General features: G+C 36.6%; 2 protein-coding genes across 4 annotated transcripts; one reads left to right on the top strand and one right to left on the bottom strand.

The window, feature by feature from the left end:
- The first annotated feature begins 529 nt into the window (after positions 1 to 529).
- LOC126699180 (cyclic nucleotide-gated ion channel 1-like) lies at positions 530 to 6,244 on the top strand. Of its 2 annotated transcripts, XM_050396847.1 has the most exons (9): positions 530 to 731; positions 862 to 932; positions 1,695 to 1,889; positions 2,052 to 2,487; positions 2,657 to 2,869; positions 3,109 to 3,389; positions 3,781 to 3,892; positions 4,336 to 4,578; positions 5,416 to 6,244. In XM_050396847.1, exons 3-9 carry the CDS (start codon positions 1,858 to 1,860, stop codon positions 5,971 to 5,973), a joined length of 1,875 nt encoding a protein of 624 aa, XP_050252804.1. In that variant the 5' UTR covers positions 530 to 731; positions 862 to 932; positions 1,695 to 1,857; the 3' UTR covers positions 5,974 to 6,244. The 2 variants fall into 2 exon arrangements, with proteins under 2 accessions (XP_050252804.1, XP_050252803.1); XM_050396846.1 differs by lacking the exon at positions 862 to 932.
- Positions 6,245 to 6,473: 229 nt separating this feature from the next.
- LOC126699179 (plastidial pyruvate kinase 4, chloroplastic) lies at positions 6,474 to 17,082 on the bottom strand. 2 transcript variants are annotated; one of them, XM_050396844.1, is made up of 4 exons: positions 16,983 to 17,082; positions 14,991 to 15,418; positions 7,474 to 9,120; positions 6,474 to 6,984 (listed from the first exon to the last, which is right to left on the bottom strand). In XM_050396844.1, the coding sequence occupies exons 1-4, from the start codon at positions 17,025 to 17,027 to the stop codon at positions 6,891 to 6,893; spliced, it is 2,214 nt and encodes a 737-aa protein (XP_050252801.1). In that variant the 5' UTR covers positions 17,028 to 17,082; the 3' UTR covers positions 6,474 to 6,890. The 2 variants fall into 2 exon arrangements, with proteins under 2 accessions (XP_050252801.1, XP_050252802.1); XM_050396845.1 differs by having other exon boundaries at positions 6,474 to 6,979.
- Between the last annotated feature and the right edge of the window lie 455 nt (positions 17,083 to 17,537).

The raw sequence follows: 17,537 nt of genomic DNA, 5'->3' as shown, positions 1-17,537 counted from the left end.
TCTCAGATTCAACATAACTGTGTGAAGTCTCAAGTATCTACTTTTTCAATGAAATAAATTTCACTCAAGTATTAATTTTGGTTGGATAGCTATGAGAAAAAGAGCATCAAAATCTCATCTTAAGCCTATCACAACTTTTTCGTCTTTTACGTATTATTTTTACTAAAGATTCAAAAATTTTGGAGGGTCATCTCCATGTGACTGTCACTATTTAAAAAAAAAAAAAAAAAAAAAAAAAAAAAAGTCATTTGACCTCCATGTCATTGGCAATCATCATTTTTTGTTTCTTGAGTTATTGCATGTAATTACAAATATTTTATGTTCTCTTACTTTTTTTTTTTTTTTTTTTTTTTTATCCTTCTAATATTTTTCGACACTTCTACTTTTCTATCTATAGACTCAGCCAAACATTATCTTAAGAATTTAATTCTGGTTGTGTGGTTGGGCGGCTAAATTGACTCGGGAAAAAAAGTCTTCCTCTGTCATTCATAGCTTGACACCTATTAGGAAAAAGACATGATCAGTGTGACTGTCAGTACTTCACTAACAAATTATTAGAACCGAAATAATTGCAAGTGCTTTGTTTCTTACATTTTCCTCACACATTAAAAATCCTATCCCAACTCAACGTTTTCCACGCTTTTGTTCTGTAAATCCTCGGTGTCTCTTGCAGTCTTGCTCGACCTTGTAAAACGCCCACTGGACTGAGTTCTACAGGGTTCAACTTCACTGTAAGTAGATACACCACCTCTCTCTCTCTCTCCTAGTGTTTGCTTTTGTCACAACTGGTTGATTTGTGTAATTGTGAGTGATTGACGACTCTTCATGTTTGTTTTTGTCATAACTTGCTGATTTATGCAGTTGTAAGTGATGGACGAAAAGTGATAGATTTATATGAGCGTAAACTGTTCAGCACTCACAGAAGTCAACAAGTTGGAAATTGAGTTTCTTTACATAATTATTCTAAAAATGTTTTTTTGTAAAGCTTTTCAACTCACTGTGCCTGATATCTTTAAAATAGTGGAGATATTCATCTCAAAAAATAGAAGCAAGACATTTAAATTGATATAAGGAAAAAAAAAAGGAATATAATCAATGGTCTTATCGTCTTGTAATATTTCTTCTCTTTAATAGGTAAAGATATTGGAGTTTAAACGATCTATAATAGGTATAACTAATGAACTTGTAACGTAGCTGTATTTCTTCACCATATTAAGGTGGAGTTTTGGGGATCATATCTCACTGTTAAATGAGCTTTTTATCAACATCTATATTAAACTAATGAAAGAAATCGAACAAATTTTCACCATTGCTGCAAACTTGAAGTTTACAACCATCACTATGGTTTGCCTCTTTTCTTCCTTGAGTTTGTGAAGCAAGGCACTACTTTATCTATTTGCATACAGTGCATATTATAATCTATTTACATAATTTCATTTCTCTTTTATCAGTTTCATTTTATGTGTGTGTGTTAGAATTATGATTAAATGATCAAATTAATCATTTTTTAATAGTTTAAAATTTTAGGATAATCGGTAATTTATCATGGTATTAGAGATTTTGAGACGATTGGTAATTTTTCAATATATATAATTTAGTTATAAGTTTTTTTTTTCTTTGACAATTTGTCCTGATTGACTGATTCTAATGCTTCTGAAAATTTCTTCTTCTTGATAATGTCTTATGGTGTTCAGTTCACCTGGCGATTTTGCACTTGGATACATGAAAAATGCTACCTACATTTCTCATCTCTCCAGTTGGTATCAATATTCCGAAGCTTGTGGTGCATAAAGAAGTTCATTCAGGCCTACTAATAGTTTAGAGTTGATTGCACTGTATCATATATAAACTCTAGTTATGAATAATTCACCAAACTACGGTTGTTGGAGGTTAGTTCCATTCCATCACCTCTTGATATATATATATATATATATATATATATATATATATAACAATGGGAAAAATGGATTCAAACCTTGATATATAAATAATAGTTGTGAGCTTGAGCCTTTGAGTTATATATTACTGTTTTTTCTTCTGTTTTTATGTAGGAGTCCGGATTGCCTGATAGAAACTAAGGAGGAGCACTTTCCGGCTAATAATGGATTACATTCCCAGGAAAAGGCATTACTGAAAATTCTTCACCCACGGGATTTATTCCTTCATTGGTGGAACAAAATATTTGTAGTGTCGTGTGTAATTGCAGTATCATTGGATCCTTTGTTCTTTTACATTCCTGTGACCAATGAAGATAACAAGTGCATTAGGTTAGACAAAAAGTTGAGGGCCACAGCTATTGTTTTGAGATCGATGACTGATATCATTCACATAGTTCATATGATTTTGCAATTTCGCACTGGTTTTATAGACAAGGCCTCTCGGAAATTTGGAAAACCTGTGTTAGTTAAAGATGCTAGGAAAATAGCTAGGAGGTATTTCTGGCCATATTTCGTGATTGACATTCTCGCTATTCTTCCCATCCCACAGGTACATAAGGAAGACTTACTTTTTCTGATAATTTGATAGTTGGGAACAAAAGATTCAAACATTGAATATGTCCGTTAGATTATAAGATGCTTAATGTTTAGAAATTTGGCTATGCTCACACTCATAATGATCTTATTCTTAAAATTAACATCGTCCTTTATCTTGTCAGGTTGTTGTTTCAGTTATCTTTTCAGCGAGAGGCGTGAAATATTTGAATACAAGAAAGTTGATGAACTCTATTCTTCTCTTTCAATATGTGCCACGAATTCTTCGAATCTACCTATCCTGGAGGGAACTTACGAGGAGTGCCAGAAAGTTTGCTAAAACCTCTGTATGGGTCAAAGGTTTATTCAATTTCTTTCTGTACATCCTTGCCAGCCATGTAAGTTTGATTAAATTCTGATTTCTTTTTCTTTTTTTTTTTTTTTTAAATCATATGATTTCATTGAAACTCAAGAAATTATTACATCATGTGACCTTAGTTTTAGACATGCCTTTTCTTCTCAATTTCTTCAAACTATGCATGTACAAACAAAATGCTTGTCCAGTAAAATGGTTTGGATGTCCTTATGCCTAATTTATGAAAATTTACTGATGTGTAATTACTTTCTGATCATATAGGTATTGGGAGCCTTTTGGTATTTCTTTTCAATTCAAAGAGAAATGGCTTGTTGGGACATAGCCTGTGAAAATCATCCAAGATGTGTCCACAGTTCTTTAAACTGTGATCACAGTTCAGGAAACTACACATTCCTAGATGATTTTTGCCCTATAAAAACAACAAATACGACACTATTTGATTTTGGAATATATCTTGATGCCCTTCAGTCAGGTGTTGCAGAGTCCACAGACTTTCCACAAAAATTCTTTCAGTGTTTTTGGTGGGGCCTGCGAAATCTAAGGTTTGCAATTGCACATGTTAGAAACTTCACTATTCCCTGTTGAGCTAATTTAAGATGTGGTAGTTTTTAATTTTTATTAGTGATTGCATACATATATCTTACTATTAAGTTTTCAAGTAGGGTTTCAGTCTGCCTCAACATTTGCATATTCCCTTTTTCTAATCAATTCACATATCAAATGTGTAACATATTATTATGTGTAATGAGAAGAACTTGATTATGACTTAGTGCCTGGCTGATCCCACATCATAGGTCATAACACAATGCGGGAATTTAAGTGGTGCAGGGTAGTGATCACACCTGCAAATATTCTTTATAATAAAATAAATAAAAATCTTGTCTTTTCATCCAAAAGTTTTTAATTTCTGATTTAGTTGGGCTATTTTTGCAGTTCTCTTGGTCAAAACCTCCAAACAAGTGACTATATTTGGGAAGGCTGCTTCGCAATTTTTATTTCTGTTGCTGGCTTGCTACTATTTTTATATCTCATTGGAAATGTGCAGGTTAGTATCCAATTCTTCTCTTTTCACTTCTTTTTTTTTTCTTTTTCCTTTTTTCAAATATTTACAGCTCCTAGTTATTCAATCACGTTGACTAAGCTCATTCACTCAAATCGGACACAACTACAATATGTCATGGAAAAAAAAATGACTTTGACAAAATTTGACTAGATTTGACCAAAAATCAAACCAAATGCATTTGTGTATATATATATATATATATATATATATATATATATATATATAACAATGGGATTAAGCTCAAATATGGGTTTGGACTAATATAACAATGACAGGTTTAAATATTAGTAAGTCTTTAACAGATTCTAATTCTCATATCAATTTTAAAGGTTTGATGAGATACTCTGGATATGTAGAAAACAATGCTTTTATGATACCTATATTATATAGGATTAGATGTCTGAATGAACTTTGTTGTGAAACAGACATATATGCAGTTGGCAACTACAAGGTCGGAGGAGATAAGAAGGAAGATGACATTGAAAGAAATAGATATAGAATTATGGATCTCAAAGAATGATCTCCCTCAGTATATAAATGAAGAGATCATGCAGAGTGTAAAAGACATACTAGAAGGTGACAAAGATGCTAATGTAGAAAGTCTGCTTCTTAGTGTTCGCAAGAAATCTAATATAAAGCGCCATCTATGCTTGGATATGCTAAAGAGAGTAAGTTAATCAGCTTCTCTGAAATTGTTTTCTTGATTATATATTTTCTGAATCAATAAATGAAATCATGAACAGAGACTAAGGGTTAATCCCGATGATATTCTTGGTCATATTATGTGATTTGCATGTACCTTCTGTTTTTATTTTAAGTGATAGATCAATTCCTGGCATTAATATGTAATCTTCTAAGTGATAAAACAAATTTCTAATCCTATTATCTCAAATATCTGCCAAATTGATCCCAAAACTTTAAATTTGAAAAGAAAGAAGAAACTTTTCCCCCCTAAGTTGAGCAATTTCACCATTTCTCTACAAATTAGATATTCTCTTTGCATGCCTGACCTTTCTCAACAACTTGTTGCAAGGTACCTATTTTGATGGTTCAAACTTCAATGACTTCAGTAGCATGCATTATATGAATAATAAAAAAATTGACTCATGCCTTTGGTTCAGATGGTTAAGGGAAGGGTTGAAATAGATCTTGAGTTCACTATCAGGAGAGAGAGAGAGAGAGAGAGAGAGAGAGAGAGAGCATTGCTGGATTTATGCAGAGAAACCATTGGTTTAGTATGTGATTTTTCATAGGGAAAAACTTAGGTACAAATTGCTGAGTGCAATGACTTAGGTTCCCAATTAAACTTATTCATGTGGCTATATTGAGTCAATTAAGTACAAAATGTGTCATCTTTCTACAAAGACAGTCATATTACTAGCTTGGCCTTTACAATTTATTAATTAGTTCTTATTATTGAATTCCTGTTTAAACTTATATAATCAATCATTTGGATTTGATATTTAAACTTTTCTCATTATTCTTGTTGAATGTGTTTAAGCCAGGTTCCCAGGTTTCAAAACATAAACAATCAACTTTTGCTAGTGTTTCTCGACCATCTCAAGCCAATGCACCACAGTGAGCACAGCTATATTTTTCGAGAGGGAGAACCACTCGATGCAATGCTCTTTGTCACGCAAGGCATTGCATGGACCTATACAAGTAGTGGTGGTGATAAAAGTGAGTGTCTTGGTAAAGGTCAATTCTATGGTGAAGAAATTTTAGAATGGGGTTTCAAAGCCCTCTCCTTAACCGACTTATCCAACCTCCCCATCTCGCCCAAGACTGTTAGATGCCATACAAAAGTTGAAGCTTTTGCTTTAAGGGCTAGTGACCTCAAGACTATACTCACTCAAAACTGGTGGCAGCTTAGCAAGATGCTCAGCCACATCACTGGATCTAACTTGGAGAGGTGGAAACCTTTAGCAGCCTCATCTATACTAGCAGCCTGGCGCCGCAGCCCCCGCTATCGTGCCTGGCAACGAAGCCACCGCCATCATGAAGATGTGCTTATAAAGTCCACCCAGTGGCTTACGGGACGGGAACTCACCGAGTTTGTGTAAGACCACTTACGCCTCAATGTGTGGTACTAATTCCCTTTCATGCTGAATAAAAATCCTATGCCGCTCTGGGCTCTGACTATTCTATTTTGGTGCCAAACCATGTAAATTGTAATGATTGGCAATTGAATACACTACTGGTTTTCCAGTGATTGGCTTGCTAGTGTTTTCAGTGAATGACTAGAGTAGGAAACAAAAAATTAAACTTCTTAAATAATGTATGATACTGTCAATTATTTGTGAAATGTATGATTTTGAATTTTTCCCCCTTCAATGTTGTTTGCTGCTCTTTGAAACTTCTAAAACGGTTTTCAGAGAATGAAACCAAAGCTGCAGTAGATGCCTTCATATGTGTACAAATGGGATCGGGCAGCTCATCAAACAGAGAAACACAACATAACAACCAACATAATCCAAGATTGCTAGACAACAGATTCTTAATTCTTAAGCTTACTTAAATGGATGCAAACAGACCAAGTTCAAGTCACTACAAGAAAGATTACTTTTAGCCACAAATGCTTTGGATTGCCTTAAATTAATTTTCCAAAAAGCTATATGGAGTGGCAGCCTATAATCAGAAATGTTCTGAACATATGGATAATCAACCCAAACTAAAAGCTCAGAAACTATACCAATGTAAAGGAATTTTATATACAGAATCAATCCAAGCACAGAATTGATCCTCATCTTCACACACTGAATGTAGGTTCAAATTACCACGGCAGTAAAATGTGAAAAATTTAAATGATTGCTTTGATGAAAGTGGGAAGTATTTACAGATTGAAACCCCTCTAATGTCCTAAATTCAAATGGAAACCTCTTGCTGCACATAAACAAGGAGATTTATATACCTTGCACGATAAGCAGATGAGCTTGCACTGAAACAAGTGGCTGAAGAGTACAAGAGGCTTAAGTGCTGCTTACATCTTTATGGAGCTTCCATCTAAGATGCCATCCAAGAATTTAACAGCCTGTACAATGTGTTTTCCTTTGTTCAACATGATGCAACCTGCCCTGCGTAAACAAATCATAAATCCATTAGTCCTGCTTGGCAATTATCATTCATGTGCTTATTTTCCCATCAAAAAGGAGAGGGGAAAAGAAAATAGAATCACATGCATGCATGCACGCACGCACACATACAAATATAATATTAAAGGGATTTAAAAACTATACAGAAAACTGCTATGAGCAAATTGAAATAATTATTTCCCGGAATTCAAATGAGTAGGTGATAGGGCTATTGGACTTGAAAGTTTGAATGGCGACATGTGCTTTGAAAATATCAAAACTACATTTCATCATCAAACCAAAGATATGGAATTGAAGAATAATGGTAGTCACAATAAGTTGCAAATGTCTTCATTCATAACATGTATAGGTGACAAATAACAATACCAACACACACCATGAATTCACGAAGGAAAAAATTAATAATATTCATGCAACTTAAACAAGTCATTAATCAATCCACGAAATAGTAAGTAACAAATTGAATCTTACCTCCTTCCATTGGCTACATCAGTTAGCTCAGCTCTGGTAGGCATCCCAGACTTGATAAGTGACTCCAGCACTTGAGTTGCCCAAATGACTGGTATGTGGGCAGCATTACAGACAGATAGAATTTCATCTTGCACATCAGCCAACTTTTCCCACCCACACTCCACCGCAAGATCTCCTCTTGCGATCATCACCCCTAGAGGATTTGAAGACTTCATTGCCTCCAACAACATCAGAGGCAATTTCTCAAATGCACTCTTTGTCTCGATCTTTAGAACAACTCCTAGATTTTGAAGTTTCCGCTTCTCTAATTCTTGGCGGAGAACTACTATATCGCGAACATCTCGGAAAAATGAAACTCCAACCATGTCAGCATTAGCAGAAACAAAATCAAGATCCGTAAGATCCTTTGAAGTTAGGCCTTCAAACCATATATTGCTCTCTGGGATGTTGATGGATTTTTCAGATCCAAGCTTAGTACCTTTTGGACCTGCATGAGTGATTGAAACAATAATCTCTGAGATACTAGTTCCTTGAACTACTCCCCAAATCTTTCCATCATCAAAAGCAATGGGATCTCCTGGTTTGACAGAATCAAATAGAAGGCCAGAAGAACAAGCTATTGTAGGAGCAGAACTAGTGGGTCCAGGCAATTCATCTTGTTCACACAAACGATCTCGTGATATAATTAACAAGTCTCCAACTCTCAATCTTATAAATGGCTCTATGGAAGGTACATCCACCACTTTTCCAATTGGGTACTTCAATTTTTTTCTCTTAACATACAATTCCGTTCCCGACTCAACATAAGCAGTCCTAGAACACTCAGCCACATACCCAGTGCCAGAAAATACATCCAGCCTCCTACAAATCTTAAGCATCCTTTTTCTTCCACAAATGTCATGAAATCTCACACTATCACCTACATTGATCTTGCTGAGAAATTCTTGGTCATCTATGAAAAGAGCTGCATCAGGAGTGAAGTGAGCAGGAGGAGGACCAGCTCCTTTATGACACAGCCAAACTTGAGCAGGGAAGATCACATTTCCAGTAGCATTTTTCTTGGGCGATATTTTCATCACACATTCACCTGGCTTCAGTTTGCCTGTTCGGAGCTTAGGTCCAGCTAAATCCATGAGAATTCGACATGGTTTCTCCAGCAACTGAGAACTTCTTTTCACTCTTCTGATTATCTCACTCCAATCACTTGGGTTTCCATGTGCGCAATTAATCCGTATAATGGAGGCCCCCATCTTGATAAGGTCAGTTATAAGCATTTCACTCCCAAGGGCTTCTTGGCCAACTGTGACCATAATATGAGTAGTTCTGTCATGTTGAAGTGGACCCAGTAGTAACTCCCCATCAGAGAATGCCTTCTTCATTGTATGTACTGTGAACTTCTCATTCTTTAGTTGGTCTATTCTATTTTGGGTGTCAATTCCTGGACCAATATTCTCCTTCGTGTTCAAAGAGTTTAATTTCAAAGTTTCTAGCAATCGGATGGCTGCAGTAAGACTTGCAAGGATATGAGAATTGGCGATCTCCAAATTCAAAAGACCAACAGAAGAAAGATCATCATTGAGCTGCTCTAGATTAAGGCATTTCAGTGCCAAAAAATGTACTAAGTTTGTTGCACTTACCAAGTAATTTCTGCTAGGACAAAGTATTCATTGATTAGAATGTGATTACTATATAACAACTTGAGTATAGGGGGAAGAATATGTTGGAATGGGCCGTATGTGGCTTGAATTGTCACAAGCCCACATCCTCATTGCCTAAGTCGGTCACTATTTGACCAACTCCTATTTGGAATAGTAACCCACCACCTTTTAGCCGACTTTGATATATATATATATATATATATATATATATATTAGGTTTTGACAAGAAAAAGGTGCAGCTGTGTGAGATTAAAAAGAGAGAAATCCTAATTAACCTAGTGAGCAGTCGCATGAGAGAAAATAGAGAAAAGAGAGGTAGTCAGTTTCTATTCTTATTTTTTCTGTGAGAGAGTGCTAGGGTGTAATTGGGATTTGGGTTTCTTGAGAGTGTTCTTGTGCACTATTGTATTTTCCCTGATAATAGTGAAATCCCTGCAACTCCGTGGACGTAGGCAAATTGCCGAACCACGTAAATATTGTCTTGTGCGTGTGATTATTTTCTTTGACGCGTGTTTTCTCTATTTATTTTGTTCCTCATAGGTTGGGAATTTTGGTTAAATTCCCTACAACTGGTATCAGAGCCTAGGGTTAGGTTTGAGTGTGAGCAATGGCAGAGGAAGCAGGAAAGACGTCTGGAATAGAAAAGTTTGATGGCACAGACTTCGCGTATTGGAGGATGCAGATTGAAGATTATCTCTATGGGAGGAAATTGCATCTGCCTCTTTTGGGGACAAAACCTGAGGCTATGAAGGCTGAGGAATGGGCTCTTCTTGACAGACAGGTACTAGGAGTTATCAGGTTAACTCTGTCTAAGTCTGTTGCACACAATGTTGTAAAAGAGAAGACCACAGCAGATCTGATGAAGGCTTTGTCTGGTATGTATGAAAAGCCGTCAGCAAACAATAAGGTGCACTTGATGAAGAAACTGTTCAATCTGAAGATGGCAGAGAATGCATCAGTAGCACAACATCTGAATGAATTTAACACTATCACAAATCAATTGTCGTCTGTAGAAATTGACTTTGATGATGAGATCCGTGCACTGATCGTTTTGGCTTCTTTGCCAAACAGTTGGGAGGCAATGAGGATGGCAGTAAGCAATTCTACAGGAAAGGAAAAACTCAAGTACAATGATATACGAGATTTAATTCTGGCTGAGGAGATTCGCAGAAGAGATGCAGGTGAATCCTCAGGATCTGGTTCTGCCCTAAACCTTGAGACATGAGGCAGAGGTAATAACAGAAATTCAAATCGGGGCAGATCAAAATCCAGAAATTCTAATCGGAACAGAAGTAAATCTAGATCAGGCCAACAAGTACAATGCTGGAATTGTGAGAAAACAGGTCACTTTAGGAATCAATGCAAAAGTCCTAAGAAGAAGAATGAAGATGATTCTGCTAATGCTGTAACAGAAGAGGTACAGGATGCATTACTTCTTGCAGTAGACAGTCCACTTGATGATTGGGTTTTGGATTCAGGAGCTTCGTTTCATACCACTCCACACCGAGAAATCATACAGAATTATGTTGTAGGTGATTTTGGTAAGGTGTATTTGGCTGATGGTTCAGCCTTGGATGTTGTGGGTATGGGAGATGTTCGAATATTGTTACCCAATGGGTCTGTTTGGTTACTGGAGAAGATTCGACATATTCCTGACCTGAGGAGGAATCTGATTTCTGTTGGACAACTTGATGATGAAGGACATGCAATACTATTTGTTGGTGGTACTTGGAATGTTACAAAGGGAGCTAGGGTATTGGCTCGTGGAAAGAAAACTGGTACTCTATACATGACCTCAAGTCCAAGAGACACAATTGCAGTTGCTGATGCAAGTATTGATACAAGCCTATGGCACCGCAGACTTGGTCACATGAGTGAGAAAGGGATGAAGATGCTGCTGTCAAAAGGAAAACTACCAGAATTGAAGTCCATTGATTTTGACATGTGTGAAAGTTGCATCTTAGAAAAGCAGAAAAAGGTGAGCTTCTTGAAAACTGGCAGGACACCGAAGGCTGAAAAATTGGAGTTAGTACACACTGATTTGTGGGGGCCTTCTCCGGTTGCATCCCTTGGAGGTTCAAGGTATTACATCACTTTCATTGATGACTCAAGTAGAAAGGTATGGGTTTATTTTCTGAAAAATAAATCAGATGTATTTGAAACCTTTAAGAAGTGGAAGGCCATGGTTGAGACAGAAACAGGTTTGAAAGTAAAATGTTTGAGGTCAGATAATGGAGGAGAGTACATAGATGGAGGGTTCAGTGAGTATTGTGCTGCACAGGGAATTAGAATGGAGAAGACCATTCCTGGGACACCACAGCAGAATGGTGTGGCTGAGCGCATGAATAGAACTCTCAATGAGCGTGCTAGGAGTATGAGGTTGCATGCTGGACTACCAAAAACTTTTTGGGCTGATGCTGTTAGTACTGCAGCTTACCTGATAAACCGAGGACCTTCAGTTCCCATGGAGTTCAGACTTCCTGAGGAGGTTTGGAGCGGTAAAGAGGTAAAGTTTTCACACTTAAAAGTTTTTGGTTGTATTTCTTATGTTCATATTGATTCTGATGCTCGTAATAAACTTGATGCAAAGTCTAGAATATGTTTTTTCATTGGCTATGGTGATGAGAAATTTGGCTATAGGTTTTGGGATGAACAAAACAAGAAAATTATCAGAAGTAGAAATGTGATATTTAATGAACAGGTTATGTACAAGGACAGGTCAACTGTAGTGTCAGATATTACAGGGATAGATCAAAAGAAATCTGAGTTTGTCAACTTAGATGAATTGACTGAAGGTACTGTCCAGAAAAGGGGTGAAGAAGATAAGGAGAATGTAAATTCACAGGTAGATCTGAGTACACCTGTAACTGAAGTTCGCAGATTTTCCAGGAACATTAGACCTCCACAGCGTTATTCACCCACTTTAAATTATCTCCTGTTGACTGATGGTGGTGAGCCAAAGTGTTATGATGAAGCCTTGCAAGATGAGAATTCAAGCAAGTGGGAGATAGCCATGAAGGATGAGATGGATTCCTTGTTGGGGAATCAAACATGGGAACTAACTGAATTGCCAGTAGGAAAGAAGGCTTTGCACAACAAGTGGGTATACAGAATAAAGAATGAGCATGATGGTAGCAAACGTTACAAGGCCAGATTAGTTGTTAAAGGGTTTCAGCAGAAGGAAGGCATTGACTACACAGAAATATTTTCTCCAGTTGTGAAGATGTCAACAATCAGACTAGTACTGGGAATGGTGGCTGCAGAAAACTTACATCTTGAGCAGTTAGATGTGAAGACAGCATTCCTTCATGGTGACTTGGAGGAAGACCTTTACATGATTCAGCCAGAAGGGTTCATTGCTCAAGGACAAGAGAATTTAGTATGCAAACTGAGAAAGAGCTTGTATGGCCTAAAACAAGCTCCTAGACAGTGGTACAAGAAATTTGACAGTTTTATGCACAGAATTGGGTTCAAGAGATGTGAAGCTGATCACTGTTGCTATGTTAAGTTTTTTGACAATTCTTACATCATATTACTGTTGTATGTGGATGATATGCTTATTGCAGGGTCTAGCATTGAGGAGATTAATAATCTGAAGAAGCAATTGTCCAAACAGTTTGCAATGAAGGATTTGGGAGCTGCAAAGCAAATCCTTGGTATGAGAATCATTAGAGACAAGACTAATGGTACATTGAAGCTTTCACAATCAGAGTATGTGAAGAAAGTTCTCAGCAGGTTCAACATGAATGAAGCTAAACCAGTGAGCACACCCTTGGGTAGTCATTTCAAACTAAGCAAAGAACAATCACCGAAGACAGAAGAAGAAAGGGACCACATGAGCAAGGTGCCCTATGCCTCAGCTATTAGCAGCTTGATGTATGCTATGGTGTGTACAAGGCCAGACATTGCACATGCAGTGGGAGTTGTGAGCAGATTCATGAGTTGGCCTGGAAAGCAGCATTGGGAGGCAATCAAGTGGATTCTGAGATATTTGAAGGGTTCATCAGATACATGTCTTTGTTTCACAGGTGCAAGTTTGAAACTGCAGGGTTATGTAGATGCTGATTTTGCTGGTGATATTGATAGTAGAAAGAGTACTACTGGGTTTGTTTTCACTCTTGGTGGTACAGCTATATCATGGGCTTCAAATCTACAAAAGATTGTTACTTTGTCTACTACAGAAGCTGAGTATGTTGCAGCAACTGAAGCTGGAAAGGAGATGATTTGGCTACATGGTTTCGTAGATGAATTGGGTAAGAAGCAGGAGATGGGCATTCTACACAGTGACAGTCAGAGTGCAATCTTTCTTGCCAAGAATTCGGCTTTTCATTCAAAGTCGAAGCACATACAGACAAAATACCACTTTATCTGTTATCTTGTTGAAGATAAGCTGGTAATGCTTGAGAAAATTTGTGGATCTAAGAACCCGGCAGACATGTTGACTAAGGGTGTCACTATTGAGAAGTTGAAGCTGTGCGCAGCTTCAATTGGTCTTCTAGCTTGAGGACAGGAGGATGAGTTGCAGGGATGAGGGACTGTGTTATGGAGGATTGTGGCTAATGTTTGCAGCTTGTGAGCCCTTAAGGGCTAAGGTGGAGCTGATGGAGGAGTTTGCTCGTGTAGCTTGATCAATTCAAGCCAAGGTGGAGATTTGTTGGAATGGGCCGTGTGTGGCTTGAATTGTCACAAGCCCACATCCTCATTGCCTAAGTCGGTCACTATTTGACCAACTCCTATTTGGAATAGTAACCCACCACCTTTTAGCCGACTTTGATATATATATATATATATATATATATTAGGTTTTGACAAGAAAAAGGTGCAGCCGTGTGAGATTAAAAAGAGAGAAATCCTAATTAACCTAGTGAGCAGTCGCATGAGAGAAAATAGAGAAAAGAGAGGTAGTCAGTTTCTATTCTTATTTTTTCTGTGAGAGAGTGCTAGGGTGTAATTGGGATTTGGGTTTCTTGAGAGTGTTCTTGTGCACTATTGTATTTTCCCTGATAATAGTGAAATCCCTGCAACTCCGTGGACGTAGGCAAATTGCCGAACCACGTAAATATTGTCTTGTGCGTGTGATTATTTTCTTTGACGCGTGTTTTCTCTATTTATTTTGTTCCTCATAGGTTGGGAATTTTGGTTAAATTCCCTACAGAATAAACTTCAAGAAGACTAAAAAAGTGGATTTACTTCGAAAAAGATAGCATAATTTTTACCCTGTTCGGCAATTTAGTGCTTCACAAAATAAAATAGTTTTACCAAATTTGAAAAGTAGACACTAAACCTGTTATTGCATAGCATTATCAAAAAATAAGTAAAAAATTATTATTGCAGGGACGATCATGACATCAATGAACATGTTCCTATCAATATAAAATTCAAACAATCAGTTTGGTTGCTTAAATTATTTAGTTGCAGGAGTAAGAAATGGTCTGGGAATGGGGACATCATTAGAGATGTACTCAATGTATGGTTGAATTTTGGCCACAGTGCATTTATATAAAGGATCACTTGTAAAACTTTTGGAAAAGTAACATGCAACTAGATTAACGAGAGCAGAAGTATAAAATTTCGACACATCCTATTGGAAGAAGGGGGGGAGGGGGGAGTTTGAAGTACTAAATGTAAGAAGAATTCAACAAAAAGTTCAAAGTGCATCTTTGATGGTTCATTAATATGACATTATTGAGTGGTGGTATATTATAGGATCAGCTGCCAGACAACATATTACTCAAGAACTTAAACAGAATAACAGATTTGCCTTTTTTTTTTTTCTTTTTGGAAGAGGGGGGGGGGGGGGGGGGTGGGGTGGGGTGGGGAGGCAATTATAAACTGTATCTGGAAAGTCACTATATGTACCTGTGACATAATTTAAGTAGAAAAGTATTCCATTGTTCAGATGCTAATATATGTAAGTGAACTGCCTTGTGAACTGCCTTTAGCTTGTCAAGAAGTGTTCCTTGGCTTCCTGGCTGCTCAGAATTTGGACAAAAGTTGGCTTGTGAGTGTGAACTAGATGCAACAACTTTCACATCTGGATCCTTGGAACTCTTATTGCTCTTAGAAAGCACAAGCACTGGATCGTCAAGTGAACTGCCCATTTCAGCTTTATTATTTCCATCTGGAACAGCAAAAGCTGACATCCTTGGCTTTTGGTTCCTTCCATGTGTGGCTAATATTTGAAAAACATGAGTTGGCTGTTTCACATGAAATCTACATGGCAGATGTTGGAGCTCCCGTCTCAAGTTGGAGGGTGGAAGTTGTAAGATATCAGCTGTTTGAATTGCCTGCAGAAAGTGGTGGCTCCAGGAATTTTTCTTAGAGTGTTCCTTAAAAAGTATAAATTATACAATTTAATAAAAAGAGAAATACATATATTGACAACAACAATAACAATAAAAAAACAAGCAAATACATAAAGTTTACAATTTCCATCTACGCGTTTTCATATTTTGAAATCGTTGCATGATAGTCTCATTACCAATGCTACAAGCTATATCTCTTTCAATGTACACAACCAAACAATCATTCATCCACTGAATGTAGAACAAATTAGGGAGCAAAATTTAATTTTATTGACATAAAAAAAAAAATTTTTGAGCGTGTTTCCAAATTTTTTTTGAAGGGTAGACAAATAAAAAATTTTAAATTATTATATATAAAAAAAAATTTCAGGTCAGGGTGGTCCTAGGACCACCTGGCCTTAAGGTGGCACTGCCCCTGCCTGCAGACCAGAAAATTCATTTAGCCTTGGACTTGAAAGCTCAAATGGTACACTGCTTAAGCACTTCAAACTTTAAAGGGAGAAGAAACAAGAAGTTCACCGGAAGGTGCAGGCTAAAGCATTCAATAACACCAATTTACATTATTTACAAAAAGGTGACTGTCTGCTAAAATATGCATAAAGGCTCAGCAAATTAAATACAGCTCAATTTAGCTGATACACACAGATCACCATCCACTCATCCAGTGAATCACCAGTTACATCATCGCCATCTAGCATCCATCTCCATCAATTCAAGTAGCTTTTTTACATCAATGCATCATCATAAACTAAAGAAAATAATTGGTCTTCAATTCATATAAGCGGTCAGATTATAAACTAATAGAAGTGACCAGCAGCACACTAGGACAATCATCAATTCATGGTTGCTCAAATCATCCAAGAAATAAGTAACTAATTGAGAATATTATGTATCACTTTATATTTTTTTTATGGAAAACGTTAACAAGCACCGTGTAGTGCTTGTTAAGGTTGGACTAACGTAAGTCCCATTTAATAAAAAAATTGGATAAATAAAAGAAAAAGGCATAAAACTAGTCTCATAATTTATTTTAATATTTTTTTTCTCTCTATGAAGTTGACCCGACAGCTTATAAAGCTGATAAAATGACATAAAACTATAAAAAGGACAAAAAATTACAACAAAAAAAGTCAAAAAAGCTGTTGTTTCCTGTGCCTGTTAACACAACCCTTTTTTTATTAGAAAATATTTTATTAGAAGAGGAACAAATAATGACCCGAGATAAAATGTGCACAAAACTTTTTCAGAGAATGCACTCAAAAACGAAGAGAATCAACAAAAGAAATCAAATGGATGCCTCCTACAGCATGCATCCAATCAAACAAGGGCTGTAAGAGTTGTTATTTGATAGCATGAGCTTTGCGCTCCATGGCTCAACGCCATCGGAGACCCGCCTGTTTTTTTTCGTATCACTCTATATAAATGGTCGTAGCTAGCTACAAATACAAACATACATCCATACATACACATACAAAGCATTAAATTACTCTCATTTGTATTGAATTATTAAGGTGAGTGAGAAAATTACATGATTACCGATACTCACCTGTTTAGCAACTACATAAGCTGATAGTGCACCCAGCATCGTCATTTATATCGGCCAAAATCAGCATTCACACACAAATCATGGACTTGCAAGACCACCTAAAACAAACAAAATTATACACCTTTATAATATTGATTTAAACAAAGTAAAAACTTTGATTAAAAAAAATAGTAATTTAACATTTCCTCAGAAAGAATGCACCTGAAAAATCTAAATACAAATATTTAATTTTCTGATAATTTCATGGAAATCACGAGAATTCATGAGACTTAACAAAATTCGGAAATCCGTTTGTTTTGACTCCCAAAAAAATTTTCCATGAAAGTTTTTACAGTTTACTTCGAGAGTGACAGAAATTTGTACCTTAGGAGTATTTTTGGGGAACAAGAAAGTGTAATTATGAAGCTGAAACATCTGTTTTTTTCTCAAGAAAGTGAGAAAGAAAACTATTATAGTCTATCGATACGAATAAGAGGGGATGAGAGTGTGGAGAGTGCGTGTCAGATTCGGTAAAGATTCAACACGTGGTAAAATCTACTACTTTTTAGTATAGGT

Source organism: Quercus robur, chromosome 9 (genome assembly GCF_932294415.1).
Source record: "Quercus robur chromosome 9, dhQueRobu3.1, whole genome shotgun sequence".
In the NCBI taxonomy this organism is placed as follows: domain Eukaryota; kingdom Viridiplantae; phylum Streptophyta; class Magnoliopsida; order Fagales; family Fagaceae; genus Quercus; species Quercus robur.
The sequence above is the reverse complement of the archived record's forward strand: the minus strand, read 5'-3'. Positions and strand labels throughout refer to the sequence as shown.

Excerpts from the sequence above, each read along its gene's own strand:
- LOC126699179 (XM_050396844.1), bottom strand. The coding sequence starts at position 17,027 with ATGACGATGCTGGGTGCACTATCAGCTTATGTAGTTGCTAAACAG. Across the intron at positions 15,419-16,982 it reads CTTATGTAGTTGCTAAACAG|GCAATTCAAACAGCTGATAT; the intron begins GTGAGTATCGGT and ends CACTTTCTGCAG. Across the intron at positions 6,985-7,473 it reads GATGTAGCCAATGGAAGGAG|GGCAGGTTGCATCATGTTGA; the intron begins GTAAGATTCAAT and ends TTGTTTACGCAG.
- LOC126699180 (XM_050396846.1), top strand. The coding sequence starts at position 1,858 with ATGAATAATTCACCAAACTACGGTTGTTGGAG. Across the intron at positions 2,488-2,656 it reads CTATTCTTCCCATCCCACAG|GTTGTTGTTTCAGTTATCTT; the intron begins GTACATAAGGAA and ends TTATCTTGTCAG. Across the intron at positions 3,390-3,780 it reads TGGGGCCTGCGAAATCTAAG|TTCTCTTGGTCAAAACCTCC; the intron begins GTTTGCAATTGC and ends CTATTTTTGCAG.